At 43.6% G+C, this 17684-nt stretch overlaps 1 protein-coding gene and 1 pseudogene across 1 annotated transcript in view; one reads left to right on the top strand and one right to left on the bottom strand.

The window, feature by feature from the left end:
• Nucleotides 1-17684, top strand: part of pappa2 (pappalysin 2) — a 416756-nt gene that overhangs the window by 380586 nt on the left and 18486 nt on the right. Inside the window, exon 21 of the mRNA XM_078219173.1 lies at nucleotides 12664-12762. Within this exon, the coding sequence (XP_078075299.1) occupies nucleotides 12664-12762 (99 nt within the window). The remainder of the gene's footprint in view (nucleotides 1-12663; nucleotides 12763-17684) is intronic.
• LOC144498101 (U2 spliceosomal RNA) lies at nucleotides 1570-1784 on the bottom strand (annotated as a pseudogene).

A 17684-nucleotide genomic window follows, 5' to 3' on the forward strand; every position in this document is an offset into this window, starting at 1 on the left:
TCCTTAACCATCCGGTCCATGTGAAACTTTATCAGCAATTCTACTGCGATACCTGGAGGTATTGCAACGCCAACTGATTATGGGCCAGACATCAGTGGAATGGCACCTTTGGTAAATTAATGGGCACTTATTACTTCAAAAGGACATTGATGCATTGGCAAAGGTTCATAGACTGGCAACAAAGATGATTCAAATTCTTAGGGATTGGCTCTTATGAAAAGGGACAGGAAGAACCTGTTTTCATTAGCGAATAGATTGAAGTAGAACTTGATCCAGGTTTTTTTTAATAAATGTTGAGAGATTTGGATTGTGGATGTGAACAAGCTATTTAACTTGGACTGTGAACACTGATATTCTGTGCTATCTAAGCATGTGTTTGATTTTGGATGTGGCCTGATGGAAGTGAAATTAATATTAAGAGAAGGAATTTATTTCTTTTAGTAAATGTGATGTACTTTTATAAAATATTCACACAATACACAAGCATTACAGCATGAACATAATGTCCAAATGACCTAAGATGTAGGATCAAATATACATAGAACATAGAACAGTACAGCACAGAACAGGCCCTTCGGCCCACGATGTTGTGCCGAGCTTTATCTGAAACCAAGATCAAGCTATCCCTCTCCCTATCATCCTGGTGTGCTCCATGTGCCTATCCAATAACCGCTTAAATGTTCCTAAAGTGTCTGACTCCACTATCACTGCAGGCAGTCCATTCCACACCCCAACCACTCTCTGCGTAAAGAACCTACCTCTGATATCCTTCCTGTATCTCCCACCACGAACCCTATAGTTATGCCCCCTTGTAATAGCTCCATCCACCCGAGGAAATAGTCTTTGAACGTTCACTCTATCTATCCCCTTCATCATTTTATAAACCTCTATTAAGTCTCCCCTCAGCCTCCTCCGTTCCAGAGAGAACAGCCCTAGCTCCCTCAACCTTTCCTCATAAGACCTACCCTCCAAACCAGGCTGCAACCTGGTAAATCTCCTCTGCACTCTTTCCAGCGCTTCCACATCTTTCTTATAGTGAGGTGACCAGAACTGCACACATCTAACTAACTCTGATGTCAGGATTTACAGATCTCATGGAGTGAGTGAAAGGGTTCTTAACGCATTGAGATACCATTTAGATTAGTTTTGGCAATTTTGATAGTGCCCACTGGCATTATGAAGCAATTTTTGGTGCATCTAAGCAGAGTTTTCAATTCTGTGGTGATGGTTTCTCTCAAAGCCCTCCAAGGCATGTACATTTCCAGCTATCCTTTGTGTTGATGCCTCCACGTGCTTGATCTCTCCACCATCTCCCACTGGACCAATTGGCCCTCTAAATGTTAATGTTGGAACGCTATTACAATGAAGCGAATGGTCTAGTTATAAGTGAGAGCAGCTGTGACTAACTGGGGAAAGGTTAGGGCAGTATTCTTAAGCATATTTTTAAAAAATACTTTTCCAATTCAATCAAATCAAATTCAATTCAGAGTCTCAACAAGTTGAGACATTTCAGATCCAGGCTGACAAGACAGGGCGAGCGACCAAACCACCCTGTCCTGGGCCTGATCTACATGAGCCAAGCTGATTGGAGAAGGGGGAGGTTCCTTCTCCAAGACTTGAGCTCATCTGCATCTTAGCCAAAAGGCCGAGATGCCGCTTTTAAAAATTGCTTCATATGAAACATATGAAGCTTCAGTGTAACCTAATGACCTCAACCAAGTGCAGCCGACCATGGGCTGCCGACCATACTACACTTGATCTTAGCCAAAAGGCCGAGAAGCGATTCTTAAGCATATATTAGAACTGGTTTTCACCTGTGTGAGGGGAGGAAAGGGGAATCTGTGCCTGTGTTCTCTGGTTATATGAATAAAACTACATCAAGGAAAGACTGGCTCAAGATTCCCTCTTACAACTAGATCATTTGCTTCATTGTAACAGCATCCTAACATTAACATTTAGAGGGTCAATTGGTCTGGTGGGAGATGGTGGAGAGATCAAACATGTGGAGGCATCAACACAAAGGACGGCTGGAAATGTAGACTCCTTGGACGGCTTTGAGAGAAACGATCACCACAGAATTGAAAACTTTGCCTTAGATGTACCAAAAGTTGCTTCATAATGCCAGTGGGCACTACCAACGAGCCTCCAATTCCGCGCTGTTCGATCTTAGCAATAACTGACATATGTTTGAAATCACTGGGTTTATGGTTAAATGTCTCCACCAGATTGTAAATCTGTTGCCAGTCCTTTACTCAGTGAATGAAAACACAAAATATAGAGATAACTACTTCCTTCTCCGTGCTCCTACCACAGCCACAAGGGCATTTGGTATTAAGTATCTGAGTGCTATGGCACACAAATACCAAAATAGAGTACGATTTCAACATTATACTATTGTAAAAATAAAATTTGGATTTAATATATTTATTTTCAATTATAATTTGGTAAACAATATTTGGGTTGAAAATATATGAATTGAATTCCTCTCAATTTTCAGAAGTTTATATTCAGTTCATGATTGTAGGGTTACAATTCAATGCTATTATTCAAAGGAAGTATCATCACAGAATTGTTACGGTGCAGAAGGAGGCCATTCGGCCGATCATGCCTGTACTGACTCTCCAAACGAGTATCATGACTTCGTGCCATTCTCCTGCTTTTTCCCCATATAACCCTGTACATAATGCCCTCATGCATACCTTGAATGGACCTGCCTCGACCACACTTCCAATCAGTGCACTCCTAACCCAAGCTAGTCGCTGTGTGAAAAAGCACTTTCTTGCATTAGTTTTGCTTCTTTTCCAAATCACTTTATATCTGCCCCCGACTCATTCTTGATCCTTTTAGGAGTGGGAACAGTTTCTCCCTATCTACTCTGTCCAACCCCCTCATGATTTTGAACACCTCTGTCAAATCTCCTCTTCACCTCCTTCTCTCCAAGGAGAACAGTCCAATTTATCCTCAAAACTGAAGTTTCTCATCCCTGGAACCATTTTTGGAATCCTCTTCTGCAGTCTCTCCAGTGTGTCCACATCCTCCTTATAGTGTTGTGCCCAGAACTGAACACAATATTCCAGCTGAGGTATAAGTTCAGAATATTCTACATATTTTATGATGAGCTGTTAATCAAGAACAGTGGATAAATGTGCAGATCCACTGATCATACATGAGTGCAGTGTGATTCTTGTCTGGTTTGAAGGATTTGTTCTATGTATATGACTTGTCTCTTTTGTAACTTGCATAATGCAGACAGAACTCTGAGAATAGATTGAAAGTCATGAGGTGTGTTGAAGATAATGCCCAGGGAAGATCCCAAATGTGCCAGCCACCTGCTGTGCTAAAGCACTTCATAGGGGATGAATATGTGTGAGTGCACTCTCTCTTCTTCGTCCAGTGAAATATGTGGCGTATGATTAATTAATGTGACCCATTTGTTTTTCATCCTTTCTCAATCTGTCAGAAATAAATTACCATTAGCATAGGTTGGGAGGATTAACTGGACCTTAACAGTGTGAGGAAGCAAGACTGAATCCACACAGATAACCATAGCATAGATGGCTGGCTTGGAGGAGCAAAAAAACCTGACAACATGACGGACTCAAACATCAGTACCTACAGCCATTGCCACAGAATGCTGGCTGGAAGGAATCATAGAATCCCTACAGTGCAGAAGGAGACCATTTGGCCCATTAAGCCTATCCCTATAACTCTATGTATCTCTGTAATCCGAGCCCAGGTGATTCCTAGCTCCTGTTTCTGGAGAAGAAGGGGATTGAAGGACATAGAGAATGAAATTACTAATATTCATAATAAGGATGTCACCATGCCCATTTAAAATTGCTCCATATAATTGATTCATTCATGGGATGTGGGTACCGCTAGCTAGGCCAGCACTTATTGCCCACCCCTAATTGCTCCTGACAAGGTGGTAGCTGCCTTCTTGAACCGCTGCAGTCCATGTGGTGTAGGTACTCCCACAGTGCTGTTAGGGAGGGATAAGGCAATAGCACACATTAATTACTGTTTGTATGAAATGTTAAAGTAACAAACAGAGAAATTTCACATGGATAGGGCAATAAGCTTATTATGAACACAATTCGGTGTCTTTTGTTATTGCAATGGAGAGGGATAGGGCCGGACGGCAGGGCAAGGCTTACAATTGGGGGAGAGGTAATTATGATGCGATTAGGCAAGAATTAGGGGGCATAAGATGGGAACAGAAACTGTCAGGGAAAGGCACTGATGAAAAGTGGAACTTTTTCAAGGAACAAATACTGGGTGTCCTTGATAGGTATGTCCCTGTCAGGCAGGGAGGAAATGGCTGAGTGAGGGAACCGTGGTTCACAAAAGAGGTGGAATGTCTTGTGAAAAGGAAGAGGGAAGCTTATGTAGGGATGAGGAAACAAGGTTCAGATGGCTCAACTGAGGGTTACAAGTTAGCAAGGAACGAGCTGAAAAAGGGGCTGAGGAGAGCTAGGAGGGGACATGAGAAGTCCTTGGCGGGTCGGATCAAGGAAAACCCCAAGGCTTTTTACTCTTATGTGAGGAATAAAAGAATGACCAGGGTGAGGTTAGGGCCGGTCAAGGACAGTGGTGGGAACTTGTGTATGGAATCAGTAGAGATAGGCGAGGTGATGAATGAATACTTTTCTTCAGTGTTCACCAAGGAGAGGGGCCATGTTTTTCAGGAAGAGAAGGTGTTACAGGCTAATAGGCTGGCGGAAATAGATGTTCGGAGGGAGGATGTATTGGCAGTTTTGAATAAACTGAAGGTCGATAAGTCCCCTGGGCCTGATGAAATGTATCCTAGGATTCTTTGGGAGGCGAGGGATGAGATTGCAGAGCCTTTGGCTTTGATCTTTGGGTCCTCGCTGTCCACGGGGATGGTGCCAGAGGACTGGAGAGTGGCAAATGTTGTTCCTCTGTTTAAGAAAGGGAATAGAAATGACCCTGGTAATTATAGACCGGTTAGTCTGACTTCGGTGGTTGGTAAATTGATGGAAAAGGTCCTTAGGGATGGGATTTACGACCATTTAGAAAGATGCGGATTAATCCGGGATAGTCAGCACGGATTTGTGAAGGGCAAATCGTGCCTCACAAATTTGATAGAATTTTTTGAGGAGGTAACTAGGTGTGTTGATGAAGGTAGGGCGGTTGATGTCGTATACATGGATTTTAGTAAGGCGTTTGATAAGGTCCCCCATGGTCGGCTTATGCTGAAAGTAAGGAGGTGTGGGATAGAGGGAAAGTTGGCCGATTGGATAGGTAACTGGCTGTCTGATCGAAGACAGAGGGTGGTGGTGGATGGAAAATTTTCGGACTGGAGGCAGGTTGCTAGCGGAGTGCCGCAGGGATCGGTGCTTGGTCCTCTGCTCTTTGTGATTTTTATTAATGACTTAGAGGAGGGGGCTGAAGGGTGGATCAGTAAATTTGCTGATGACACCAAGATTGGTGGAGTAGTGGATGAGGTGGAGGGGTGTTGTAGGCTGCAAAGAGACATAGATAGGATGCAAAGCTGGGCTGAAAAATGGCAAATGGAGTTTAACCCTGATAAATGTGAGGTGATTCATTTTGGTAGGACTAATTTAAATGTGGATTACAGGGTCAAAGGTAGGGTTCTGAAGACTGTGGAGGAACAGAGAGATCTTGGGGTCCATATCCACAGATCTCTAAAGGTTGCCACTCAAGTGGATAGAGCTGTGAAGAAGGCATATAGTGTGTTAGCTTTTATTAACAGGGGGTTGGAGTTTAAGAGCCGTGGGGTTATGCTGCAACTGTACAGGACCTTGGTGAGACCGCATTTGGAATATTGCGTGCAGTTCTGGTCACCTCACTATAAGAAGGATGTGGAAGCGCTGGAAAGAGTGCAGAGGAGATTTACCAGGATGCTGCCTGGTTTGGAGTGTCGGTCTTATGAGGAAAGGTTGAGGGAGCTGGGGCTGTTCTCTCTGGAGCGGAGGAGATTGAGGGGAGACTTAATAGAGGTTTATAAAATGATGAAGGGGATAGATCGAGTGAACGTTCAAAGACTATTTCCTCGGGTGGATGGAGCTATTACGAGGGGGCATAACTATAGGGTTCATGGTGGGAGATATAGGAAGGATATCAGAGGTAGGTTCTTCACGCAGAGAGTGGTTGGGGTGTGGAATGGACTGCCTGCAGTGATAGTGGAGTCAGACACTTTAGGAACATTTAAGCGGTTATTGGATAGGCACATGGAGCACACCAGGATGGTAGGGAGTGGGATAGCTTGATCTTGGTTTCAGATGAAGGTCGGCACAACATCGTGGGCCGAAGGGCCTGTTCTGTGCTGTACTGTTCTATGTTCTATGTTCTATGAACATTGGTGAAGACAATTTTACCCACAAGTTGGATTATGATTAATTTAAAAGCCAAAACTAAGGCCAAAAGTGGCCTTTTCCTCTTCCTAAAATGTCTTCTGTGAATCAAGATTTGGAGTGCTGAAAATTAGATGTGTGAATTTGCTCCCATGTCCTTGTTTAAAATTGTGGTCGAACCTGATATTGAGGCTCAAATTTTGTCTAAAAGATTACTAATGACATTTTCTGGTCTTTTGCTAGGATATAACAAGCAGATAGAATGGATAGTCAGAAGCTTTTTCCCATGATGGAAGAGTCAATTACTAGGGGGCATAGGTTTAAGGTGCGGGGGGCAAGGTTTAAAGGAGATGTACAAGGCAAGTCTTTTACACACAAAGTGGTGGGTGCCTGGAACTTGCTGCCGGGGAAGGTAGTGGATAGTGAGTTTTAAGGGGCATCTGGACAAATACATGAATAGGCTGGGAATAGAGGGATATGGTCCCCGAAGGGTAGGGGTTTTTAGTTCAGTCAGGCAGCATGGTCGGTGCAGGCTTGGAGGGCCGAAGGGCCTGTTCCTGTGCTGTAATTTTCTTTGTTCTTTGTTGGATGGGCTATGTATTCTTGCTTTATTATTTTACACTATTGTAGCTTCAACACTAGAAACAAGTCATAGAAGTCATAGAAACCCTACAGTGCAGAAGGAGGCCATTCGGCCCATCGAGTCTGCACCGACCACAATCCCACCCAGGCCCTACCCCCACATATTTACCCGCTAATCCCTCTAACCTACGCATCTCAGGATTCTAAGGGGCAATTTTTAACCTGGCCAATCAACCTAACCTGCACATCTTTGGACAGTGGGAGGAAACCGGAGCACCCGGAGGAAACCCACGCAGACACGAGGAGAATGTGCAAACTCCACACAGACAGTGACCCAAGCCGGGAATCGAACCCAGGTCCCTGGAGCTGTGAAGCAGCAGTGCTAAACGCTGTGCTACCGTGCCGCCCTAGGCGGCAGGGATGCTATCGTGCCGCCCTAGGCGGCAAGAATAACAAGGATACTGGTACTTGACAACAACTGCATCTACCCTCCACAGTCCTGAATGCAGAGCTCAATGAATAATTGGAATAGTGACAAACACGTTTCTCCAGAAGAACAGTGTTATTTTATAAAGTAGATGTTTGCACGCAGACTAAATTATTATTCGATCATCTTTCAAGTAGATAACTGGGTTATAAAGCATTTTTTGCAGTGACAAGGAAGGAGCCTTAAAACAGTTCCAAGTCCGGATACTATGTGGCTTAGAGAGGAACTGCATGGTGTTCCCATACATCTGCTGCCCCGAGATCAGTGATAGGCAACCTAGGCTAGTGAGTGGGCCGTATGAGTAGCCCTCCTTCATCTTAGTGGGCCTCAAGATTGAAATCAGGCTTGTACCCTGACCATGACCCCACCAGTAAGATAGAATACATTTGATAATTGCTGAATATTTCATAATGAGTTATGGAAAATGCTTAATCATTCATACGTTAATAGAACTGTCATTAACTTCAAAGGTTAAAAACAAAATAAATAATTACGCTTTGAATGGATGCAGAGCTCTCTCAGTTAATGTTGTGCGCAGTCAGCACACACCTTACTTCAGTTGTCCTTGCTTTACATGTGCACCATTTTAGTTATGCCGGTAGGAAGAAGAGTTTTGTGGATGGAAACCAGTGGAATCTGGCAACTCTGCAAATGGGCAATCAAGTGGAGCCAATCAAGTGGGCTGCTTTGCCCTGGTTGGTGTCAGGCTTTGAGTGCTGGTGAAGCTGCACTCATCCAGGCAAGTGTAGAATATTCCAAAATGTTCCTGACTTGTACCTTGTAGATAGTAGAAAGACTTTGAAGGTGAGTCATTTATTTATGGGGCTAGGCGACGAGGGGATTTTCACAGTAACTTCGTTACAGTGTTAATGTAAGCCTACTTGTGACACTAATAAATTAACTAACCATTATTCGCTCATTCCTAATTGCCCTTCAGACGGTGGTAGTGAGCTGCCTTCTTGAACTGCGGTAAGAAGTCTAACAACACCAGGTTAAAGTCCAACAGGTTTATTTGGTCGCAAAAGCCACTAGCTTTCGGAACAGGCTGTCCCTTCGTCAGGTGGGTGGGAGTTCTGATCACAAACAGGGCATAAAGACACAAACTCAATTTACATGAATAATGATTGGAATGTGAGTCTTTACAACTAATCAAGTCTTAAAGGTACAGACAATGTGAGTGGAGGGAGCATTAAGCACAGGTTAAAGAGATGTATATTGTCTCCAGACAGGACAGCCAGTGAGATTTTGCACATCCAGGCAGGTTGTGGGGGTTACAGATAGTGTGACATGAACCCAATATCCCGGTTGAGGCCGTCCTCGTGTGTGGAACCTGGCTATCAGTCTCTGCTCAGCGACTCTGCGCTGTCATGTGTCGTCAAGGTCGCCTTGGAGAACGCTTACCCTGACGAAGGGACAGCCTGTGCTTAATGCTTACCCGGAGATCAGAGGCTGAATGCCCGTGACCGCTGAAGTGCTCCCCAGCAAGAAGAGAACAGTCTTGCCTGGTGATTGTCGAGCGGTGTTCATTCATCCATTGTCATAACGCCTGCATGGTTTCCCCAATGTACCATGCCTCGGGACATCCTTTCCTGCAGCGTAACAGGTAGACAACGTTGGCTGAGTTGCAAGAGTATGTACCATGTACCTGGTGGATGGTGTTCTCACGTGAGATGATGGTATCCGTGTCAATGATCCAGCACGTCTTGCAGAGGTTGCTGTGGCAGGGTTGTGTGGTGCCGTGGTCACTGTTCTCCTGAAGGCTGGGTAGTTTGCTGCGGACAGTGGTCTGTTTGAGGTTGTGCGGTTGTTTGAAGGCAAGAAGTGGGGATGTGGGGATGGCCTTGGCGAGATGTTCGTCTTCATCAATGACATGTTGAAGGCTCCGGAGGAGATGTCATAGTTTCTCCGCTCCGGGGAAGTACTGGACAACGAAGGGTACTCTGTCCACCGTGTCCCGTGTTTGTCTTCTGAGGAGGTCGGTGGGGTTTTTCGCTGTGGCGCGTCGGAACTGTTAATCGATGAGTCGAGCGCCATACCCTGTTCTTGTGAGAGCATCTTTCAGCGACTGGAGGTGTCTGTTGTGATCCTCCTCATCCGAGCAGACATCTCTTTAACCTGTGCTTAATGCTCCCTCCATTCACATTGTCTGTACCTTTAAGACATGATTAGCTGTAAAGACTCACATTCCAATCATTATTCATGTAAATTGAGTTTGTGTCTTTGTGTCCTGTTTGTGATCAGAACTCCCACCCACCTGACGAAGGGACAGCCTGTTCCGAAAGCTAGGGGCTCTTGCTACCAAATAAACCTGTTGGACTTTAACCTGGTGTTGTTAGACTTCTTACTGTGTTTACCCCAGTCCAACGCCGGCATCTCCACTTCTTGAACTGCTGCAGACCTTCTGTTGTATGTACATCTGCGGTGCTGTTAGGAAGGGAGTTCCCAGTTTTTGGCCCAGCAACAGTGAAGGGACAATGATGGTGTGGCTTGGAGGGAAACTTGCAGCTGGTAGTGTCCCATGCATCTGCTGACCTTGTCCTTCTAGGTAGTAGAGGTCATGAGTTCAGAAGTTGCTGTTGAAGGAATCTTGGTGTGTGGCTGCAATAGTTATTGCATCTTGTAGATATTACACATTGCTGCCACTGTATGTTGATGGTAGAGGGAGTAAATGTGTATGTTGGTGGATAGGGTGCTGATCAAGTGAGATCCTTTGCCATTGATGGTGTTGAGCTTCTTGAGTGATGTTAGAGCTGCACTCATCCAGGCAAGTGAGAGTATTCCTTGTGCCTTGTAGATGGTGGAGAAAGTTTGGGGATTGAAGAGGCGAGTTACCAGCCTCTGATCTATGTTGTAGTATTTATATGGCTGGTCCAATTCAGCTTCTGCTCAATTGCAACCACCAGGATGTTAAAAGCAGGGGATTCAGCAAAAAAAGTTGGTGATGGTAATTACTTGCTACTTTATCACCCCAAGCCTGAATTGTATCCAGGTCTTGCTGCATATGGGCACAAGTTGTTTCAAGATCTGAGGAGTCATGAATGGTGCTTAAAATTGTGCAGTCATCAGTGAACATCCCACTTCCGACCTTATAATGGAGGGAAGATGAGTGATGAAGCAGCTTAAGATTATTGGCAGATGATGGGATTCGAATTCAATAAAAAAAATCTGGAATTAAGAATCTACTGATGACCATGAAATCATTGTTGATTGTCGGAAAAACCCATCTGGTTCATTAATGTCCTTTAGGGAAGGAAATCTGTCATCCTTACCCGGTCTGCGCTACATGTGACTCCAGACCCACAGCAATGTGGTTGTTTCTCAACTGCCCTCCAAAGGCAACTAGGGATGGGCAATAAATGCTGGCTATCCAGCAATGCCCATGAATGAATATAAAATAAACCTAACTTTTAGGTACAGCTGGTTTCTACCCCTGGCCTGTTCTCCTTATTGATCTAGTGTTGTTCCATGGCTTGATGGTAATACAAGATGGTAATAGGAGCAGAAATAGACCATATGGTCCATTGAGCCTATTCTGCCATTCAATACTATCCTGGCTGATCTTTGTCTTTAACTCCATTTTCCCACCTGCTCTCCATGTCTCTTGATTTCCTGAGATTCCCAAAAATCTGTCTATAATCTCAAATGTATTCAATGATGGAGCAAGCACAACTCTCTTGGGTACAGAATTCCAAAGATTCACAACCTTTTAAGTAAAGTAATTGCTCCAAGTAATTGCTAAATAATCGGCCCCTTATCCTGAGACTATGCCCCATGTTTTAGATTCCTTGACCAGGGGAAACAATCTCTCTGTGCCCACTATATCAAGCCACTTCAGAATTTTGTAGTTTTCAATGAGATCACCTGGACTGAAGGGAATGTAAGCCCAATTTAGTTAGCCTTTCATCATAAGACACCCCTTTCTTCCCTAGGGACCAATTTAGTGAGCATTTGCTGTACCACCTACAATGCAAGTATATCCATTCTTAAATGTGGAGGCTAAAACTGCACACTATTCCAGATGTAGTCTCAGCAAACCCCTGTACAATTATTGTAAGACTTCTTTATCATTGTAGACAATCCCCTTGCAATAATGGCAACATGCCATTTGCCTTCCTAATTGCTGTACCTGCATGCTACCTTTGTGTTTCTTGTACGAGCACACTCAAGTCTCTTTGAACATCAAAACTAACAAGTTTTACACCTTTCAAAAAATATTCTCTTTTTCTATTACAACCGATGTGAATAACTTCACACTTCCCTATATTCTACTCCACCTATTATCTTGTTGCCCACTCACTTAACCTCTCTATATCTCTTTCCAGCCTCTCTGTCTCCTGCCCACAGCTTTCCTTCCCACCTAGCTTGGCATTATGAGAAAATTTTGATACATTGCTTTGTCCCTTCACCTAAATCATTAATATAGTTTGTAAATGCCTGATGTCCCAGCACTGGTTTATGAGGCATTCACAACCTGCCAATATGTAAAAGGCCCCGTTTATGCTTCCTTGCTGTTTTCTTGCCATTGACCAATCTTCTATCCATGTATTCCCAACTCCATGAGCATTAATATCTTGCATATTAACCTTTGCAAATCTAGGTGTACGACATCTACTGGTTTCCCTTTACGAGTTACATCCTCAAAAAAGTTGAATAAATTTGTCAAATAGCATGTTCCTTCAATAAAACCATAGTAACTTGTTTTAATCATATCATGCTTTTTAAAATACATTGTTGAGACTTTCTGAACAATAGATTTTAGCATTTTCCCAACAACTGAGATAAAAAGGTGCCACTGGATGAATTTAAATTTCAAAGTTGCCTCAGTGGGATATGAATTCACGTACTCTACATCATTGATCCAGTCTGTGGATTACTAATCCAGTAACCTAACCACTACGATACAGGATCCATCTGCTGCACCTTCTGTATATTTGAGAAGTAAACTCAACCTCATGACGCTTTCAAGCATTTAATTTATTGGGAAAGAGAAATCTAAAAATACCCTTGACATATTCGTTTTTTGAAGAAAGTTGGGTATATCATAGCTCTTTTTCCCATAGACTGTTGACATTTGCATGATTCCTCCATTGAAAGGTCACCACTTTATAAACAGAGGAAACAAGGCAGTAAATTGGCATGGAGTCCACAACAGTTTTGAACAGATGATCACAGATGTCTAGGAGTCATCTCCTGAGAAGTGATTATTGGCTGAATATTGGAACCAATTATGTGTATTTTGTGTTCTTCCTCTTGCAGCCTTTCCAAGATGATGGTTGGTGTGATACAATCAACAACAGAGCGTACTGTCAGTATGATGGAGGAGACTGCTGCCCGTCAACACTTTCTTCCAGAAAGGTGAGATTGGAGAGGTTAAAGATGTGAAGTGTTTGCTGTGCTTGGAAATAAGCAAGGAGTCACACGGACAGGAGAACTAAATTCAAGTCACAATGTTAATGTGGCGGGATTAAACATCCATAGCTGACTTGTACAATGCATGCATTAAAAAATATATATTTACTCGTGATTTGGGCATCTCTGACAAGGCCAGTATTGCCCATCCTTAATTGCCCTTAAACTGGCTTGCTAGGCCATTTCAGAGGGCACTTCAGAGTCAGAGCTGTGGGTCTGGAGTTAAAAGTAGGCCAGACCAGGTAAGGACAACAGATTTCCTTCCCTTAAGGATATTAGTGAACCAAATTGTTTTTTACGACAATACCATCGCTGACACTAGCTTTTTATTCCAGATTTTCTTTTTTGAATTAATTGAATTTAAAATCCATCAGTTGCTGTGGTGGAATTTGAGCCCATGTCCCCAGAGCATTAGTCTGGGTCTCTGGATTACTAATGCAGTGACAATACCACTGTACCATCATCTCCCCCAATTCCGCTTTCCTTAAAGTGACACAAATCTACTAGTTGGCTTTTTACAACAATCCGAGTGCTTTGTGATCAATCTTACTGATATTAGACATATTAACCTAAATGCAAGTTTTCAAACTGGCACAGTGGGATTTGAACTTGCGTTCTCCAGATTATTAATCCAGGAGCACGACCACTATGTTATCCGAAAACGCACCAGAATTTTAATTGTACACCAGCCAGATACACCACAGCATAAGGCTCCTCGACCTCTGATTTGTCAGGTTACCTATCTGGCATCCAGTACTGCAGGAACAGAAATTTCCTCAAATTAAATATCGGGAAGCCATTGTCTTGGGGCCCTGTCATAAACTTTGTTCTCATCCACTGACTCCACTCTTTTCCTTGGCACCTGACTGATGCTGAATTGAATTGTTTGCGACCTTAGCGTCCTATTTGATCCTGAGTTGAGCTTCTAATCCCACATCTTCTCATCATCAACACCACTCACCTCCAACCCTGCCTCAATATATCAGCTACAAAAATCTACTTTCATGGCCTTGTTGTTAACTCTAGGCTCAACCATTCCATTGTTATCTAGGATGCTCTCCCACTTGCTTCCTCATTAAAATTGAGCTCATCTAAAACTCTGCTGCCCCACATCCTAACATCCAAGTCCTCTTCTCTCATTACCAATTTTTGCAGACTTGCATTTGCTCCCAGTTCAGTCTTTATTTTACACTCCTCATCCTGCAATACATATCTCTTCATGGTCTCACCACTCCCGCCATTTCTGAAATCTCTTCACAAGCCTTCAATGCCTCTGCGCCCCACCAATTCCAGCCTTTTTTATGCAACCAGGATTTCCATTGTTTCGCAATTAGAGGCTGTGCCTTAATCTCCATGGGCCCTGTGCTCTGGCATTCCCTCCATAGTAAGAGTTTTAACAACACCAGGTTAAAGTCCAACAGGTTTATTTGGTAGCAAATGCCATTAGCTTTCGGAGCGCTGTTCCTTCGTCAGATGGAGTGAATATCTGCTCACAAATAAGGCCTACAGAGCCACAAACTCAAGTTACAGAATACTGATTAGAATGCGAATCTTTACAGCTAATCAAGTCTTAAAGATACAGACAATGTGAGTGGAGAGAGCATTAGGCACAGGTTAAAGAAATGTGTATTGTCTCCAGACAGGACAGCCAGTGAGATTCTGCAGGTTCAGGCAAGTTGTGGGGGTTCCCAATAGTGTAACCCCCCCACAACTGAGTCGCTGAGCAGAAACTGATAGCCAAGTTCCGCACACATGAGGACGGCCTCAACCGGGATCTTGGGTTCATGTCACACTATCGGTAAACCCCACAACTTGCCTGGACCTGCAGAATCTCACTGGCTGTCCTGTCTGGAGACAATACACATTTCTTTAACCTGTGCCTAATGCTCCCTCCACTCACATTGTCTGTATCTTTAAGACTTGATTAGCTGGAAAGATTCGCATTCTAACCAGTATTCTGTAACTTGAGTTTGTGTCTCTGTGCCCTGTTTGAGAGCAGATTTCCACTCCATCTGATGAAGGAGCAGGGCTCCGAAAGCCAATGGCATTTGCTACCAAATAAGCCTGTTGGACTTTAACCTGGTGTTGTTAAAACTCTTACTGTGTTTATCCCAGTCCAACGCCGGCATCTCCACATCATTCCCTTCATAACCATCTGCAACTCCCTCTCCTTTAAAACCTACCTCTTCATCCCTCCTTACATGGCTCAGGGTAAAAATATTATTTGATTGCACTCATGCGATGTGCCAAGGGACATTTTTGTTATGGTAAAGTTGCTGTCACAAGTTGTGACTATGCCTAGGTTGAAATCCTTGTCCATGTTGAATGAAATGCTCCCAGAGAGTGCCGTACAGGAGTGCTACAATTAATTTAGTATTGTTCGGTGGGAAACAATAGGCAAGGTTCCTGGTGGCCTTCATAGCGAGAGGATTTGCGTATAGGAGTACGGATGTTTTAATGCAATTGTATAGGGCACTGGTGAGGCCACATTTGAGTATTGTGTGCAGTTTTGGTGTCCTTACCTGGGGAAGGATGACCTTGCTATAGAATGAGTACAGCAAAGGTTTACTAGGCTGATTCCTGGGATGGCAGGACTGTCATATGAGGGGCGACTAAGTCAGTTAAGATTGTATTCACTGGAGTTTAGAAGAGTGAGAGGGGATCTCATAGAAACTTATAAAATTCTAACAGGGTAGATTCAGAAAGAATGTTCCAGATGGATTCAGAACTCTGGGTCATAGTTTGAGGTGAGGAGAAATTTCTTCACCCAGATGGTGGTGAATGTGTGGAATTCACTACCGCAGAATGTAGTTGAGGTCAAAATGTGTGATTTCAAGAAGAAATTAGAGATAGCTCTTAGGGCTAAAGGGATCAAGGCATATGGGGGAACGCAGGATCAGGATATTGAATTTGATGATCAGCCATGATTATAATGAATGGCAGAGCAGGCTCGAAGGGCCGAATGGCCTACTCCTGCCTCTCTGTTTTTATTTTTCCCAATTTTAATCCAGTGAACCTTGTTTCATGCATGCGAATGGTACTTGAATTCAGGATCAAGTTTCAGCTGTAACCCAAGGGATATTACAGAATGAATAAAGCTACAACTTGTGTAGAAGTAAACAATGCAGCACCAAGGAATTGGACATGTCCAGGGCAATGGTTCACCGAAGAGGGGTGTGACAACAAAACCCCAAATTTATTTAGCACCTTTGTCATGATAAAACATCCCAAGGTCCTTCATAAGAGCATTATAAAACAAAATATGACACCATACTGCATACAGATACACTAGGACAGATGACCAAAAACCTAGTCAAGAGAGGTTTTAAGGAGCATATGTAGGAGAAGAGATAGGCCGAAATTTTCCTTCTTTATGGCTGGATTTTCTGGTGCCACTGAGAATGAATGGAGTTTTGGCTGGAATGCCAAATTTTTCCGTTCTCGCTCACATCAAGTCCCACAGCGGATGAGGCCTGGGAATCCCACACATGGGATCAGAAGCTTAGCTTAGGGTCAAATAGGATGCCAAGTTTGCCAAGGGGAAAGAGGTAAAGGGGTGATAAGGTTCCAAAGTAGCTTACGGTACAGCCATCAAAGTGGAATGAGTAAAATTGGGGATTCTCATGGCCAGAATTAGAGGAGTGCAGAGCTCTCAGGGGGCTGTAGGACTGGAGGAGATTGCAGTGATAATGGAGGGATGGGCGATGCCATGTAGGCTGTTGTAAATAAGGCTGGGAATTTTAAAATTGTAGCATTGCCAATGCGGGAGCAAATGTAGGTCTGCATATTTTATGTTTTATTTATTAGTGTCACAAGTATGCTTACATTAACACTGCAATGAAGCTGTGAATATCTCCTAGTTGCCACACTCCACCACCTGTTCGGGTACGCTGAGGGCGAATTTAGCATGGCCAATGCACCTAACCAGCTTGTCATTAGGACTGTGGGAGGAAACTGGAGCACCCGGAGGAAACCCACGCAAACAGGGGGAGAAGCCGGAAATCGAACCTGGGTCCCTGGCGCTGTGAGGCAGCAGTGCTAACCAGGGGTGATGGGTGAAGGGGAGGTGCAGGCAGCAAAATTTGGGATGACATCAAGTTTACTGAGTGTTGGACACTGGCAGGATCACAAAACTAGTGAAAGAAACCACAGCAGAACAAATCCTGCCTTCACCCTAATGACACGCCATAAAGTAGCCAAGAGCTGAAGGAACTGGTGCCCCCAAGGCCAGTCCTGGTTGGAGTTAGAGATGAGGGGAGAACACTTTTCACAGTTAAAATCGCTGAGCTCAATTAGTCATTCGTTAAAAGATGATGTCACTTTCTCACTCTTGGCTCCAAGCAGCCGAACAGGGGAACCTCCTTCAGTTTGTAACCGTTATTTTTATTTCAGCTAAGGTTTGAAGAATTGCCCAGTAGGATGTTGCCTGCAGTCATAAAGTTAAATTTATGGTAATACTATTTACTGTGACTCTTTTATTTGCGAGCACAGCAGGGGGCACTCACTGAAACAAATCTCAAGCTGCATGCTGTCTGGGCCATTAACTGCACTACTAAACATTTTATTACTGTATGTCTGTGCCTCACATTCTTGTACAGAATCCTACCACCGCTGGTTATTTGTGGATTCTAAGTTATGAATTTCGCAGTAGGGCATCTCTTGCTTAGAGACATCGCTGATGGAAATAACCGCTTGAATTATAGTAATATAAATTTTTATGTATTTGGAAATAATACATGGTACATGTTGAATCAGTTTAATGCACAGGACTGGAGTCTGCATTCGTATTCAAGAGGACGATAGCAGACTAACTTGGGTGGAACCTTTCATCTATAAATGCTTCACTCCAACAACTGGGAAAGATCAAA

The sequence above is a fragment of the Mustelus asterias genome, chromosome 8, assembly GCF_964213995.1.
Source record: "Mustelus asterias chromosome 8, sMusAst1.hap1.1, whole genome shotgun sequence".
Taxonomy (NCBI): domain Eukaryota; kingdom Metazoa; phylum Chordata; class Chondrichthyes; order Carcharhiniformes; family Triakidae; genus Mustelus; species Mustelus asterias.